The sequence below is a fragment of the Truncatella angustata genome, assembly GCF_020726525.1.
Source record: "Truncatella angustata strain MPI-SDFR-AT-0073 chromosome Unknown BKA67scaffold_8, whole genome shotgun sequence".
Lineage (NCBI taxonomy): Eukaryota > Fungi > Ascomycota > Sordariomycetes > Amphisphaeriales > Sporocadaceae > Truncatella > Truncatella angustata.
The window spans coordinates 2,474,070-2,488,641 of record NW_025763388.1 but is presented as its reverse complement, the minus strand read 5'-3'; the positions used below and the strand labels follow the sequence as shown (position 1 = coordinate 2,488,641).

The 14,572-nt window shown below is 49.5% G+C and overlaps 3 protein-coding genes and 1 non-coding gene across 4 annotated transcripts; all 4 read left to right on the top strand.

The window, feature by feature from the left end:
* The first annotated feature begins 228 nt into the window (after nucleotides 1-228).
* Nucleotides 229-298, top strand: BKA67DRAFT_t143. The gene has a single exon. It is a non-coding gene; the product is annotated as a tRNA-Arg (tRNA).
* Nucleotides 299-6,882: 6,584 nt separating this feature from the next.
* Nucleotides 6,883-9,333, top strand: BKA67DRAFT_662811 (uncharacterized protein; the record flags this gene model as incomplete). Its single annotated transcript, XM_046108074.1, has 1 exon — nucleotides 6,883-9,333. The coding sequence occupies one exon, from the start codon at nucleotides 6,883-6,885 to the stop codon at nucleotides 9,331-9,333; it is 2,451 nt and encodes an 816-aa protein (XP_045954593.1).
* A 1,548-nt stretch (nucleotides 9,334-10,881) lies between these two features.
* On the top strand, nucleotides 10,882-11,478 carry BKA67DRAFT_662810 (uncharacterized protein; the record flags this gene model as incomplete). The annotated part of the gene is made up of 1 exon (XM_046108073.1): nucleotides 10,882-11,478. The coding sequence occupies one exon, from the start codon at nucleotides 10,882-10,884 to the stop codon at nucleotides 11,476-11,478; it is 597 nt and encodes a 198-aa protein (XP_045954592.1).
* Nucleotides 11,479-12,518: 1,040 nt separating this feature from the next.
* Nucleotides 12,519-14,137, top strand: BKA67DRAFT_523769 (Ferroporti-1; the record flags this gene model as incomplete). Its single annotated transcript, XM_046098503.1, has 4 exons — nucleotides 12,519-12,983; nucleotides 13,045-13,242; nucleotides 13,291-13,839; nucleotides 13,901-14,137. The coding sequence occupies 4 exons, from the start codon at nucleotides 12,519-12,521 to the stop codon at nucleotides 14,135-14,137; spliced, it is 1,449 nt and encodes a 482-aa protein (XP_045954591.1).
* Nucleotides 14,138-14,572: the final 435 nt, after the last annotated feature.

The window sequence follows — 14,572 nt, the reverse complement described above, 5'->3', positions numbered from 1 at the left end:
TGCATTTATCAATCAGGAAAGGCAAACACCTGTGTACACCCTAAATTGGATTGTATGGTGGGCTGCTCATTCATCTATGCCATCAAATAGCAGCCAAGCGGCGAGTGAGTCATCCCGAATTGGATTTGTGTCTTTGCCTGACCTAAGCGAGGCGAGAAGGCAAACAACATGGCTTGCATTGTCTATATATATATTTATCGCATCATGTATGTATAACAATCAAAAGACGGCCAGGTAGCTTAATTGGCATAAAGCATTCTTCGGAAAACAAATGCTGGTTCAACCCCAGCCCTGGTTATACTTTTGTCTTTTGGTTGTGGCAGTTTTGCCAAACTGCCTGCTTTGCAGACCATTAACGAGGATGAGTGGTTAAGGAAAGGCTTCTCGATTCAGCGTAACATTAAACTTGACGGGCTCATTTGCCTATGCCTGAAGTCTGTAAAACTCTGATGTTCCCATCTTGACAAGCACCGCTCTCCAAAAATCATATTAAGTAGGTTAAAGCGACCATGGGCAGTGGTAGCTCGGTCCAAGATGCCTCCATCCATGGGTACAGCAAAAGCAACATGCCGATCCCGCAGGCATCCTTAACACTATAAATAATATCATTACCATGCTAGATAGCAAGGGCTCAACGCAACGCAACGCAACAACAATTCTGACGCGGCAACGCCTTGGCTTAATCTGTTTCCCACATGACAAGGCAATGACGACTTGGCTTTTGTTGAAACCCATCTGATTGCCATATCAATACGTCGGCTGCAACGTCTTGTGGGCTCTGATATTACGCTGTGGCTAACAACTCCAAGATGATGCTGATGGACGGTGGAACACACAATCACCGTTTTGGACGGGGGGTGACAATGAGGTCACTTCACAGTTTTTGCAAGGCGGCATTTGATACAGTAGGCCAGGATGGTTACAGCTATAATCACGGCCTGCAGGCTCAATGTGCCATGGTTGCTTCCTACGTTAACATGGTAGGACATTGTCTGTACTTCACCTGGCTCAACCAAAGTGGACTAATCCGCTGTCCCTATTGAGCAGCATATTTGTGTGGTTGATATAGATTGGGCATATTTATGTCTAGGAACCACATCTCAAGAGTAGATCAATTCTCTCCGAATACAAGCATGAGCACCGTGAGGTGGGCTTGACAATTGAACTGCTGCGGATGTGCATGCAATGTATGGAATTTCCATCAATAAACATAGTTAAGCATGATCCGTCGTTGCAGATGTGCGCGCACTCAGGTGTGCACCGCTTGTTAATAGTCATTGACGTCTAGCCTAGGATAAAGTAAGAGCTTTGCCAACCATGAATCAACTCTCGGCGTCTGTGACAGCTACATGCCATCTGTGCGTTGAGCTACAGTTATCTGATAGATATGGCTTTCTTGGGCCATCGACCCCTTGGGTTTTTGAATAATCGGATCTGTTCTTGTTATGACATAGTCAAATGGAGCAGCGCTCGATCCTTTTCTAATAGATACATGAGCTGCAAGTTGAGTCAGAGGACATTGAGAAATGAAATTGGCCACACCGGGACACGACAACGACTAATCCGCGACTTGGATGGAGAAGCCTCGAAACCCGATCTCACGCGAAGCCTTGCCCTTTATTATTGTATTCCTGGCCGGACTCAGACCAAGAGCCAGTCGGATGGACAGCACGCGATTACCAAGTGTGTGGTCAGATTCAATATAACGCACCCCAGCGGTCTTGGCACCATAGGGTCCCCTGGCTCGGCTGCACCCGACACAAGGCGCGCATGGGCTGATTCTGCACACGAACTCACGTTCCTTTGCCGAGTTCATCCCGAGGGCGCGCTCGCAGCATCACCTAGATTCTGGGGAGTGCGACGCAAGTTAACGAGGTAAGTTACCGCGAAAGTGGGAAACGGGATGTCACATCTTGACGCGTATTATTCTCCGCTAGCTGCAGATTTGATTATGTACTCATCTACAAATATCAATATCCTACCCGGGGCAGGTCAGGATGGTCAATAGCCTCACGAAGCTGGAGTGCACAAGTTCGGCTATTCAACTGCCAGGCGTTAGAAGATATGATGTGTCACTTTAAGGGGTTTACTACCTGTGGCGGCAGAAGAAACTAACCTTACTCAATAGTCTCATGCGCAGAGGTCCAGAGGTGATAATGGATGAGTATTGGGTCGAGGGTAAGTGGCGCACAGAAGCCTACACGGATAGTACAATCAATCTAGGTTAGTAATCTTCCACCGGTATAATATCGTTGGCCACAAATACTACTAGATCTAGTGTGCCCTTTCACAAATAAGCCATTGGTATGATGTGAGACAAGATGGATTATCGCAGTGAGATCAGTGAATGCCTGATTTACACGACCTTGTGGCCTTTTTGTGTTGATGGCTTGGAGGGTTACATAATTTTTCCTTTTTGTCTGTTGGACGTCAATGGTGTACGAGTCACTGTATTGAATACTTCTACTGTACTTCTGATATGTTGAGAAACATACTGCACATCAGGATAACCGCATGGATTGTAAGGGGTTCCTACGGCATTTCTTGTAGAGCTGTGCTGGTGATTGATACATGCACTAGCTGTTAAATGTGCTGTCTCTGTTGAGAATGCACAGTATGCTACTGCAGCCACTGATAGAATGATCAGACATACCTGGTGTTAGATAAACTTATATCGGTAAACAGATCATACAATAATGTGCTATTAGGGAAGAGCTCTGGTATATATGCTTCGGAGAAGTTGACAGGAAAAAAGTGGATGACATACAAGTCGAGTCGCTGCTTAGAGTAACGGGAGGATCACAAGGATGATGACCGATGGGTGTGAGTCTCCGGGAATCACAGGCGCTTTCGTCGTTCAAGCAAGTATTATAAATCCTATTGGTTAGGACTGTTCTTGTATCGCTAAAGATTGGGCTATCTTATGCGTCTCGTGGAGATCATTGCCAATGTTAGGCTTGTCCTCCAAGCCAGGGACGAGGAGACTGCCTGTATGCTCAATCACACCCGTGATATGATGGCACTCATGTATGACAAGCATGTAGAAGTCATGGATAAGATGAGGCCACTCAACGCCGGCGTCAGCCAGTTGTTAACATTCTTTTTAAATTTCATGTACCCGACTATTACCCAATAAGCAGAAAGACATACATTCAGACATATTTAAAGTCACAACAACGTCTGAATAATCATCGAGTATAAGTCTACACAATGCAGCAGCAGCTCTGCAATCTTCGTAGATCTGCTTAAATATACGGTACTTGCCTCAGACCTATGAGGATCCGGGGACAGATTTTGGACGAAAAGAATTGAGGATTAGCAAATATCTCAGGAATTATAACAAACTGTAATTATACTTAGTTCACAAAAAATGAAATAGCAAATAGACCTGGAGGTTGTGTAGCGAGAAATTGGTCGCGATGATACATGATCAATCGATCCTAGTTTGCCATCATCATTTGACGAGTTGTGATGTTGACATGAACCTTCTGATACGAATTGGCCGCCAGACCCTGAACAGCACGTGGCTACCACATTCGAGTACAACACGACGTCGATGGAGGCATATGTTGATCTAAATACGCATGCGATTGGCACCTGTTTGGCAGGAAACTTCCTGGAGCAGAATGCCGCTGATTGACTCCAAACCAGCTGCCCCGTCTTTTGGGGAAGGTGGTGCTGGGAATCTGCCGTCACTTCCGATCCGACCCTGAACGAATGGAATGGCAGGTACAACAATCAAGATCGCTTTATTTCAGCTCTTTGGTCCGGTTCTCGCTTGCAAATTGACCGAGTGATCATTGTGACACAAAGGACAAGCTTGCAAGCACGACTTCTTCTGTGAGTTGGTGCGGCATGCCGCAGCTAGCTCCCAGCAACGTCAGTAAACCTTGTAGGATAAATTATTCGAGATCCAGCGACATCCTCGACTTGCCACAAAAGGTATTGATACCTCAGTTCCACTCTTAGCTGCAATCCGATGCTATCAATAGTACGGTACAAAGTAGGATACGACTAACCGGTCGATCGTTCAACCATGTGAGGATTCTTCATGACCATCCCTCACAGCGTGGTCCAAGCTTGAGTGTCATCTGAAGTCAAACGTGGATCGAAATTTCCTGGATGTTCTCGATCTGCATTCTGTTATGCAAAGAAACCATAACATGGCCAGGGCTGTTTGCCAAACACGGGCACATGGAAGTTCTTCTGCCAGTAGAGATATTCCGCCGCTTGGGCCAGGCTGGTCTTGTCAAAGATCAAGCCATAGAGCAGCTTCCGTGAGCAAGTCGCCAAAGACAAGGGAGCTGTGTTCCCCCGTGATCATGGTGACCTAGGCTCAATGGGTACTTCCGTCTCGATGCTATTCAGGGCAGCACAATTGTGCGAAATTTCCTGGCTTGTAACATCTTGACCATCGCCGTTACTTGGGGCGGTGTTTCAATGTTTTCTTGAAGCAAATGCCATGATCAGACGACATTGCCCCAGCAAATCACCCATCCACTTTGACGCCTGGCTAGGCTCTGCTATCGGTGAGTCGGACAGTTTCCTGTGGATCATGAACCAAGTCAGTGGAGAGTGCACAAAGTTAGAAAGCTTAAAGGCTACCCATGATAGCCAAGGGCTCCCTTGAAACCCGAAACGCGGGCACCGCAAGCCTTAGAAACCCAGGCGCGTGTCAAGCGTCCTAAATAAGGACAGCGGCCGTGGCGTTCTCGTGTTTCCATGGCCGATACATAGCGAATTCACATTATTTTCAATATTCGTCCTTTTGCACTCCACCTGTATGTGACTATTCTGGCCTAATTATGTGACATATCCTACCAACGTTTCTGTCTGGGCTCCTGGGATGCAGCAGGCCGTCCCTGACTCAGTCAAATGGATACATAGTACGAAGAGCGAGCGGATATCCCCGTGGAAGTCAAAGATAGCACTGAGCCGGCTCATTCGGCACGTGCCAAGTACATGCACTTTTAATCCAATATGCATAGAGCCTAGCCTTCGGGCTTTTTCTGCAGGATCGCAATAATACGATGAGCCAAGGCAAGGCCAGAGGATATTGCCGGGGAGATGCGGTTAAGCATTCAAGAAAATAAACTCGAGGTTTAGAGTTTTCCAACGGCCTTCTGTCCCAGGGTTACACCGATCTTGGATGACAGACAATGGCACCATTTTTTGGCCCAACTGAATACCACGTAAAGCCATACCATGTGGCTTGAGTGATTGTGCCAAGTCTATGGCGACAGATGGCAATAGCTCAATTGCAAATTAACCTTATAGTATTGCTTCTTAATCAGCCGGGTCGATTACTCACGCGCACCGGTCGCATTTAATCTATCAATGACGGAAACGGATGCACGAATTAGGAGACGTCCGCTCGGCTAAGGAGTTCACAGCGCCATGAACTCTGCTTGTAGTGACCAGGAACAGCACTACCCACTGCAGCCACAGCAGTGGACACTTGCGACTCAGTGCCTACCGGTATTCTAAGCGAATCGGGCTGCCGTCGGCAGTTCTTGTTGTTGCAAATCCTCCGCAATGTTGACCTCAAGGTTTCCATAAAGCAGACGGTGTCGGCCGCTGAAACACCATACGTAACTATCCCTTCGACCAGACTATTTTTACCTCGTTCATAGTGTGGGTCACATAATCGAAACACGTCGTCCAAACTCTCTACCCTTTGAAAAGAATTGGCGCCCATTGCAGAGCAGACAGAGGTTCCTCTGCCGGGGGTCACGTCATGTCCTGAAGATAGTCAACGTCAATGATGAATCTGCGATGGTAACCCTCCTTCTTTTCTGTGCATAAAATAGCGGCAAACTCACTCCGAGGACCACACCACTAGGTGAGCCAATAGGGTTTGTAGTGGTCTGAGAGCGGAAGACAAGGGCGAACCTGGCAGGTACATAGTATCTGTGCCAAAGACAGGCGAATAGCGCCTTGCATGGACCGTGACTTGCCATCTTGGTCTTCAGTCTCCGCTCCGTATGGAACGTGGATGTTCCGGCTGTATTGCTAACCCAGCCACAGGTATTCTACCGCCATCTTTAATATCTTGATCTGGCGTATCTCATCATCGTCAGGCCGCAAGCCGTCAATCTTGGCCATGAAGCAGGTTGCGACAAAAAGAGCAAGAAGAAGAAAAAGAAAAAAAAGAAAAGACGGGACGATGGGAACGGACACAAGACGACCGTGAATCATCCCCATGAGGAATGTCCGGGTCTCAAGCGTGAGTCCGGAGAGAGGCTCTGCATTAACCATCGTGGGTCCCCAACAAGGTTTTACGCCGTCATTCTCAAGGTCTTACCTCACAAAGGCTTAAGGCCACGGAATCACAATGAAATTGAATGCACACCAAGCCAAAAGAGGCGTCGCGGAAAGCAAGATGGTGTAGAGCCCATGAGATCGACGAGTCTAGCACAAATTGATGACCAGGGGCAGTCAGAAGAAACCATGTCGATTATTGATACCACCCGACGCAGCCCACCAATGACACACATGTAAGGTGCCGGGCCCCCTCTCGATTTGACTGCGAAACTCGCCAAGCAAGACTTGTCCCTGATAGTGTCTGCTTTGATCCACACATCCGCTACGGGGAAGGACGTCCCACGCTGGTCCTCTCTCACAGCCACCCCGTCTTCCATTCCACTTGCACCAACTCTACATGAACATTGAATGAATGATTTGATCCGAAAATACCAGACGTGAAAAGGCGATTTCGTGGTTTGATCACGAGAGACGACAAGATCAACGAATTGCCGGTGACTGTAAGGGGCCAAGGTCATTGATTGTACCTTCACTCATGCTGCAGAGCGGCCCAGCTCTGTGAGGAGCATACACGCTCACCAACCTGCGGACCCGGACTTCAATTTCAACGACTTCAAGATGAATGGAAGCGATAATAAAGCGCCTATCGAGCGCAGGGCTTCGATGAGGACATCGATGAGGCTCTCCGTCGCCCCGGGCGAGGACGATGATTATAATTTGGCAATGATGGGAATCTCAGATGGATTTCGACCGGCAGACGTTACACAACACCAGCTACCGAGTCCGCCGATCCCATCGCAGCAAACACCCGCGACGCAGGTACAGCCCCCAAGACCTTCGAGCATCGCGAAACCGCCCCAGCCTCGCGAATCCTTCTCGTTGCGGCACGATGGTGGTATGGGTCCGTTGGCCGATCCCGTCGCGGCCGATTCATCAAGCAACGCCGGACCATCGTCGCTTGGCCGATCAGAAAGTCCCTACCAAGGGCCTTCGGGGCCGTCTTTCCCGTATCAAATGTACACCCAAAATGTGAGGCCTGCAAGAACAGTTAGCCTTGCAACGACAGCGACCGTTCCAGCATCTGAACAGTCGTATGATGGACCCAACAACCCGACGCATCCCTACCAAATGTATCCTCAAAATACGGTATCGCCAGTGGATGCGGAGGAAAGACCGACAAATGCAGCAATCCCACTTGGATTTATCGGCACCACGGCCGATACGTACCAAAGGAGAATTGGAACGGAAGGGGAAGAAGCCGCAGACATGATTGGACCCGACGGACATACAGAACAACTGCCACCGTACACACGGTATCCCGACGAGGCTTATCAAAGAAAGATTGCAGGCATTGGGGGCCTTTCCACAATAGAGGGATCGGAAGCTTCATCGTCGACTGCGTCGGTCCCGTCGCAAACACAAATGCAAGCTATTCCAGGAGCAGGAGGTATTGGCCTCGCAACGCGAAACCCGGAGTTCGCGTCGAGTGAAGATCTACGTCTAGATGGCGCCAACTCCCCACAATCGCGGCAGTCCGTGAGGAGTTTCAACAGTGATGGTGGAAGTCATCACGAGGTGAACACAGCAGCCATGACAGTTATCGACGAAAAGAAGCCCCTGAAGAAGTGGCAAGTTGCTGCAAAACGAAAAGTATGGGGCGTCGTCCCTTGTTGGGCTCTCACGCTCACTATCCTCATAATTGTTATGCTTGCCGTTGTGCTGGGCACTGTACTGGGTATCTTCTTCAACAAACCCAAGAAGCAGGAACCTTCGAACCACGGCGGCTCTTCCGCGACCATGACGTATGATGCACAACCACTTGCAACAGTTCCAGCTGGACTTGCTCCTTTACCCGAAGGTCCCTATGCTCTACCCTTGATGCTTACGCGATCACCGACAACTTGTTTCAACGATAGTACACAAGCACAGGCTTGGAATTGCAATCAAGTGTTTTCGCAAATGGCGATGGTCATCAACAAGAGATCTGACACGGCCAGCACGTCTCAATACACTATGAGCATTACAAATAATGACTCTTTTACTATACAAGGTAACCAATACTCTTACGGCATGCAACCTCCATCTGTGGACGATATTCAGATGTTGTTGGTCACCGATGTCAACGAACCGTCTCGTGGACCTGCCTGGGCCTTCGAACTCGCATACAACAAAACTGTCATCATTCCTGAAAGCTTGTTTCCCACCCCGACATCATCAACATCGAATGCAAAAAGGAGCCACTTCCCGCCTCCCCCTCCTGGGGGAGGAGGAGGAGGAGGAGGAGGAGGAGGGAATGGAGGCGGCTTCGGTGGCGGAGGTGATGGCTTCAAGCGAAAGGGCTTAGCCCAATCTGGCGACAAACCGTGGATCTGTCAATGGGGTGGCACCGTTCTCGAAGTGTTCGTATATCCCAATCAAAACAACAGCCAGCCGACGGTCGTCTACACTGGCTCCAGTGCCAGTTCAACGAATTCTGATACCGTCAATGCTGCCTCAGCTGCGGTGACAAGTACCTCGACAAGTACCCAGACGAGCACCCAGACAAGTGATGTCACAAGCAGCACGACGTCAACCTCGGTTTCAGGGGAATGGGCCTTCACCGACTATAGGAATGGCTATGTGACTACAAGATATCACAAGGATGACAAAAGACAGGCTACTAGTACTGCAACAACTTCAACCAGCGCCACCCAGACGGTTTCTTCTGGTGTTTTCGATACTTCGAAGCCTGCACCAAGTGATTTCCAATTTACGTTCTTTCCCCGAGTTGTGAAAATGGAGGAGCGTCGCCTAGCCGGTGACCCATCGGTTCAACCATACTGCCGCCAGTACCAGATTAATGGTAATGGTTCGCCTGCTACGCCCATCAAGGACTCCAGCGGGAACTACATTGAAATCAAAATTGTTGAGCTGGAGCCTAGCGGTGAATCCGAACACGAGCGCAAGAACCATCGAAAGCAGCGGCAGGTGCACAGAAGAGTGATTGATGATTATCTCAATCACGGCCTGACGTCCCGCGACTCGGATAGCGATATGAGCGATTGCGGTTGTATGTGGTGGACCACCTGAACGCCAGTCATATGTTTGCTGTGTAAAGAGAGCATATAGCGACATTTGTACATGGACGAGTTGAACTGGAACATCTACCAGGGCTCTGGCGTTTGGGTGGTGAGCGTTTGTTCCGTTGGCGTACCTAAAATAATGGATTTGGCATGGTTCGGCGTTTGAATTTGTTTACCTACTCGGCAAATCCTGCCACATATCACGATTTTTGTCTATACCTGGTGTTATTTGGAAGGATTGTTGGACGATGTCCTTGTCATATGAAGATGACCGGCGTTATCAGGCTTTGTTATATTGACGTCTTATCAAGAGTGAGGATTGTAAGAAAGCATACAATTCACTGGATGTCAATGCGACGGACTAGATGGGCCACCGACACGACCGTTCTATCGATGGCCGCATTTAACCATTGGAGGACCGTGAGCATAGATTGGGTTGCGACTTGACTTATGTTTATTTGTAGAGTACTGATCATATTAGTTGCCATATAGTGCATAAAGAGCATATAAAGATTAGTCCCAAAGCCATTATATACAGTGCCGCCCTGCAAAAGCTTCAAAGTCTCTTCGGTGTTAGTGCCATCCTTTGGTAGAGCTCCAAAGTTGTGATGCTCGTCTCACCGAAAACATTGAGCTCTGCCAGCGTGTCAGCCCTCGGCCGAGAGCGTCGTGCACTGCCGCTTATCATCCTGGACAGTTTGACAAACGCGTGTCACACCACACTACTGGCAGCGGCTGACGAAATACAATATTTGTGTTGCAACACGACTAGACCCTGGAATCAATCTGCACGACACGTTGCCCATGTTTCATCTGATCTTCTGTCCCAAACCTCAAATATATGTGTCTCCATCAAAAGCAGGGCACATGGAATTTGGAGCTCAGATCGGGCATTATGCTGCTCATAAGTGCGATTTGAAAATTTGGGGAATATGGCGCGCCCACCCTTTCACCTCCATGATTGCCCTGCTTATGATGTGCGTAAAGCTAGTGCATGCTCACCGGGCGTGAGTCTCCTTCACCTATGGTCGGGTTTTGGGCCTCAACGGACGCCTGCTTAGAAATTGCAGAGCAAATTCCAGTTGGTCGTCCGAACGCCTTTTCTCGCCCTATCAGTTAGTTGCGCAACGTTGCCTAATTGCATCAGCCGAGACTAACACCGCCCGGCAGACTGGATGAGTTCGTGGGTGGGCGTGGGGTGCGTTGCCCGGCATGAGTGTACAAGTGGAGGTTATGAGGCTCTTTAGACACCATCGTGACTTATATAACCAGACTAACTTCGCCCTGAAACCTGGGGAAATGGAGTCCTCCCCAAGCTCGTGAACATCATCAGTCACTTTGCCTACTGTTTCCCCTGATCATTCTGCTAGCCTCGCTGAGACGTGGATGTTCACTGTTGGATCTGACCTTGAGACAAGGTTGACCCGACCCATCACAACTAGACTTGTTTGAAAAGTGCAGCTTCTCCGCAAGGCATCAATACTAGTCGTCCAATTACATACCGTACCATCAGAAGGCCGTGATCACAAGCGGTATCCTTGAGGCAGAACCCACAATGAATCAATACAGAGACAACCGCTCCATTTCCTCAGGATCGGGCGGCTCGTCTCGTTCTAGCCGCTCGTCTTCGGGCTCCTACAATTCGTCGGCCTGCTCTGGCTCCTCTCGGAGTAGTGCAGTTACTCGCCACACCGACAAACATGAGAACACTGCCGTCCGCATAGCCATGCATGTTCTCCGTGGACCCTTCGGCTCCGCCAAGTATATGGAGATGGCTCGCCCCCATAAGCATGACCACCACGGTCACTATTCTTCTTCTTCTTCCTCCTCCTCCTCCTCTTCGACCTCTTCTTCTTCTTCTCGCTCCTCGACTTCTTCTAGGTCATCTGAACCCCGAAGATATCCCCCTGGACCTCCGCCGCCCGGGCCGCCGAGAATGCCAACTGGCCCTTATTACCAACAGCCTCGCCCGCCGCCGCCGCCTGGCATGCAATACATGGGCAGACCGGCTGCAGGTTTCGGCAATAACGGACAGGGCTTTGTACAGACAAATGGTACTGCACCAGCAAGACCAGCGGATCCTGTCTGGGGCTATCATCCGCCCCAGAAGCCGGGAAGGCCAGCCACAACCGTGGAAATAGTAAATGAGTAAGGCTTCAGAGTTGGCGACCTTTTTCCTCGTGAAACCGGAGCGTTGCTTTTCACCCGGCGTTGTGGAGTTTGGGTTGCTTTGTTGCTTTGTTGGTTTTTCTTTTTTTGGTGGCGACAACCTTGTCGCATCTGCTTGGTCACCTGGGATACGTGCGATATGACTCGGCGTTTGGCGTCTTAGGCTGCTTACAGAGCAGCGTTCAGTGAGGCAGGGAAATGCGCCTGATCCTGACTACGACTAGCTAGATACCCCTTCAAGTGGCGCATACAGGATCTTTACATCGTTGGTTGGCCTCTATTTGGCAGAGGCAATTGGAAGTTGTGCCCTGCTGCTCCTGATATACATAGTACAACAGATGTTGTTGATCTTATTCCACATAGCATGAATTTACTATAAGTCTAGCAGTCTTACATCGCCTGTCGCTTGATATATGCATATGGGAGGCATGGATAATTTGGCACAGCATAATTTCAACTTCGTCATTATCATTCTGCGACAAGGCCTCTCGTTCTATTGTGATCGACCAAAACAGCGTGCGAGGCAAAGTATTTCTACAGCGTACAACTTGCTGGATAGACAGACCATTCCAGACAGCAATCAAAAGCATTTGTTTTGGCCATCAAGGTTTGTCTTCAATGGGTGGATGATAAATCTGTCAATCGCCGACGGCCAAGATCCTAACGTCAAATCGGTAGATGGGTCAGTGGAGCCCCCGCGGCAGTGGTCGTTCACCGGCTCTTTCCAAGCCGCATCGCACCACTTCACCGTCGCTGCTAACACGCACAATTACGGGCCACACATAGCCGGATCACCTTATTCTTTTGTAATTACGACTATACGTTGTTTCTTCCAGGTATCATAACAATAAGTAGCAGCATATAGCCACATGCTATTACTGCCTAATTGATTGGGAGCTGACTGCAAGCCCTGTCCACCGCCTGTTCACGCTCACAAAAGTCATGATTTCCAACGTTCAAGCGGAGACTCAGTCCGACTACCAGTCGTCTGACCACGAGGGCTATCTCGTTGATTCCATGGACATGCGACCGGTGAGACAGGATGGAGAAGCTGCCGAAGAAGAGAGGGTCTTGCCCACAGAGTTACCGCGAAGCCTAGCCATTCGTCTGTACACATCACATTTTCTCTCGACGTGGAATTCGAGACTCTTTGAGTTTGGCGCTGTTCTATTCCTGGCCTCGATCTTCCCAGACACCTTGTTGCCGATGTCGGTCTATGCACTGGTTAGGAGCGCCTCAGCCATCCTCTTCGCTCAGTCGATAGGCTCCTGGATCGATCGGGGCGACCGGCTGAAAGTGGTGAGGTTTTCCATCATTGGCCAGCGCCTCGCCGTCGCCGCCAGCTGTGCCATCCTGTGGAATATGGAGCGAAAAGTTGGGCTGTCCAATACAAGAATCACCGACGGTCAGTTCGCATTGGTGGTTTTGCTCGCATGTGTGGAAAAGCTGTGCTCTGTCATGAATCTCGTCTCAGTAGAGCGGGATTGGGTACGTACCAACCTCTGGGGGGTAGATATCGCCCGTCGATGTCTCTACTAACTATTTCCAGGTCGTCGTTATCACGGAGGGCAACGAGTCTCTACGCCGGACACTCAATGCTCGGATGCGACGTATTGATCTGCTTTGTAAACTTTTGGGCCCCTTGGCAATATCGAATATCGCGATTGCATCGACACTGATTGCCATCTGGGCCACCTTGGGCATGAACATGTTGTCGGTCTTGATAGAATATATATGCATCGCTCAAGTCAGTTATCTGGAGCCCACACTATTTTCCTATTCTCACCGCTGACAGGTCTACGAACGAATCCCTGCCCTCAAGCGAACTCCCACCGCGGTGACGACCGTTGCCACAGATGACGCAGAGGGCAACCGTAATACCCACGCCGTGCAAGCTTGGCTGAAGTCTATGAAGACCAACTTGCTTCCGATTGACTCTCTGCCATTCTATTTCCACCAAAGGGCATTCCTGCCATCCTTCTCCTTGTCCCTTCTGTACTTGACAGTGTTGTCCTTCTCAGGACAGATGATAACATACCTGCTGTCAATAGGGTATACCTCTGTACACGTGGGTATCGCCAGGACTGTCAGCACCATATTCGAATTGAGCGCAACCTGGATCGCGCCGCGGATGATGAAACGCATTGGCCCTGTGCGTGGCGGTATATGGAGCTTGTCATGGCAGATGATATGGCTTGCAGGGGCGATTACTTGGCTCTTTTCCGACTTCCATGATGCTGGGACCAATAGCATCACTGCTGGGACCGGGCTAGCGGTTGCCGTGGCTTTGAGTCGGGTTGGTCTTTGGGGATATGATTTGTGCGCCCAGACTATCGTCCAAGATGTAAGTACTTCTTGATTGTGCGAGATGTTACAAGGTAACTCATACTAAAATTGGCGTTTAGGAAGTCGAAGCCGACCATCGAGGCGCGTTTTCGACTGTCGAGGCCGCATTTCAGAACCTGTTTGAACTGTTTTCCTATGTTACGACTATTATATTCTCGCGACCGGACCAGTTTCGGTGGCCTGTAGTAATCAGCGGCGTAGCAGTTTATATTGCCGGCGGAATGTATGCCTACTTCGTGCGTAGAAGGAGAGGCCACCTACTGCACACACCTACATGTATATGCGAGAAGTCGTAAAATATACACGGCTTCTTTATCAAAGATTCAAGGGGTACTAGGTTGCCATCACACCTGGCTCGGCTTCACTGTCGAACGCTCTGAGCCAGTCTATAGCGCAAATACGAGAGGATTGTACTTCTGTTTGTTTCTCAAATATTGTCGTTCAACCTGAACCGAGGACAAATGACACGAGTCGCACGCACGAAAGCACTATGTGATGTGGGGCCTCACTTGATATCTGCAATACCTGGCGAACTGCACTGGAGATTTAACCATCAAAGGCGGGATGTTCTCATGAGGTCTCGAATCCTCGCTAATTCAGGCTGCCAGGCAGGCTGAGCTGCAGTCTGTAAGCCGTAAGATGTCCAATCAAGAGGCGCCCGAACACCTCACAATCAAGATGGCCGCGCCGCATTTCAAGATTTCCATCGCATTTATTCGATTGATTGAAAA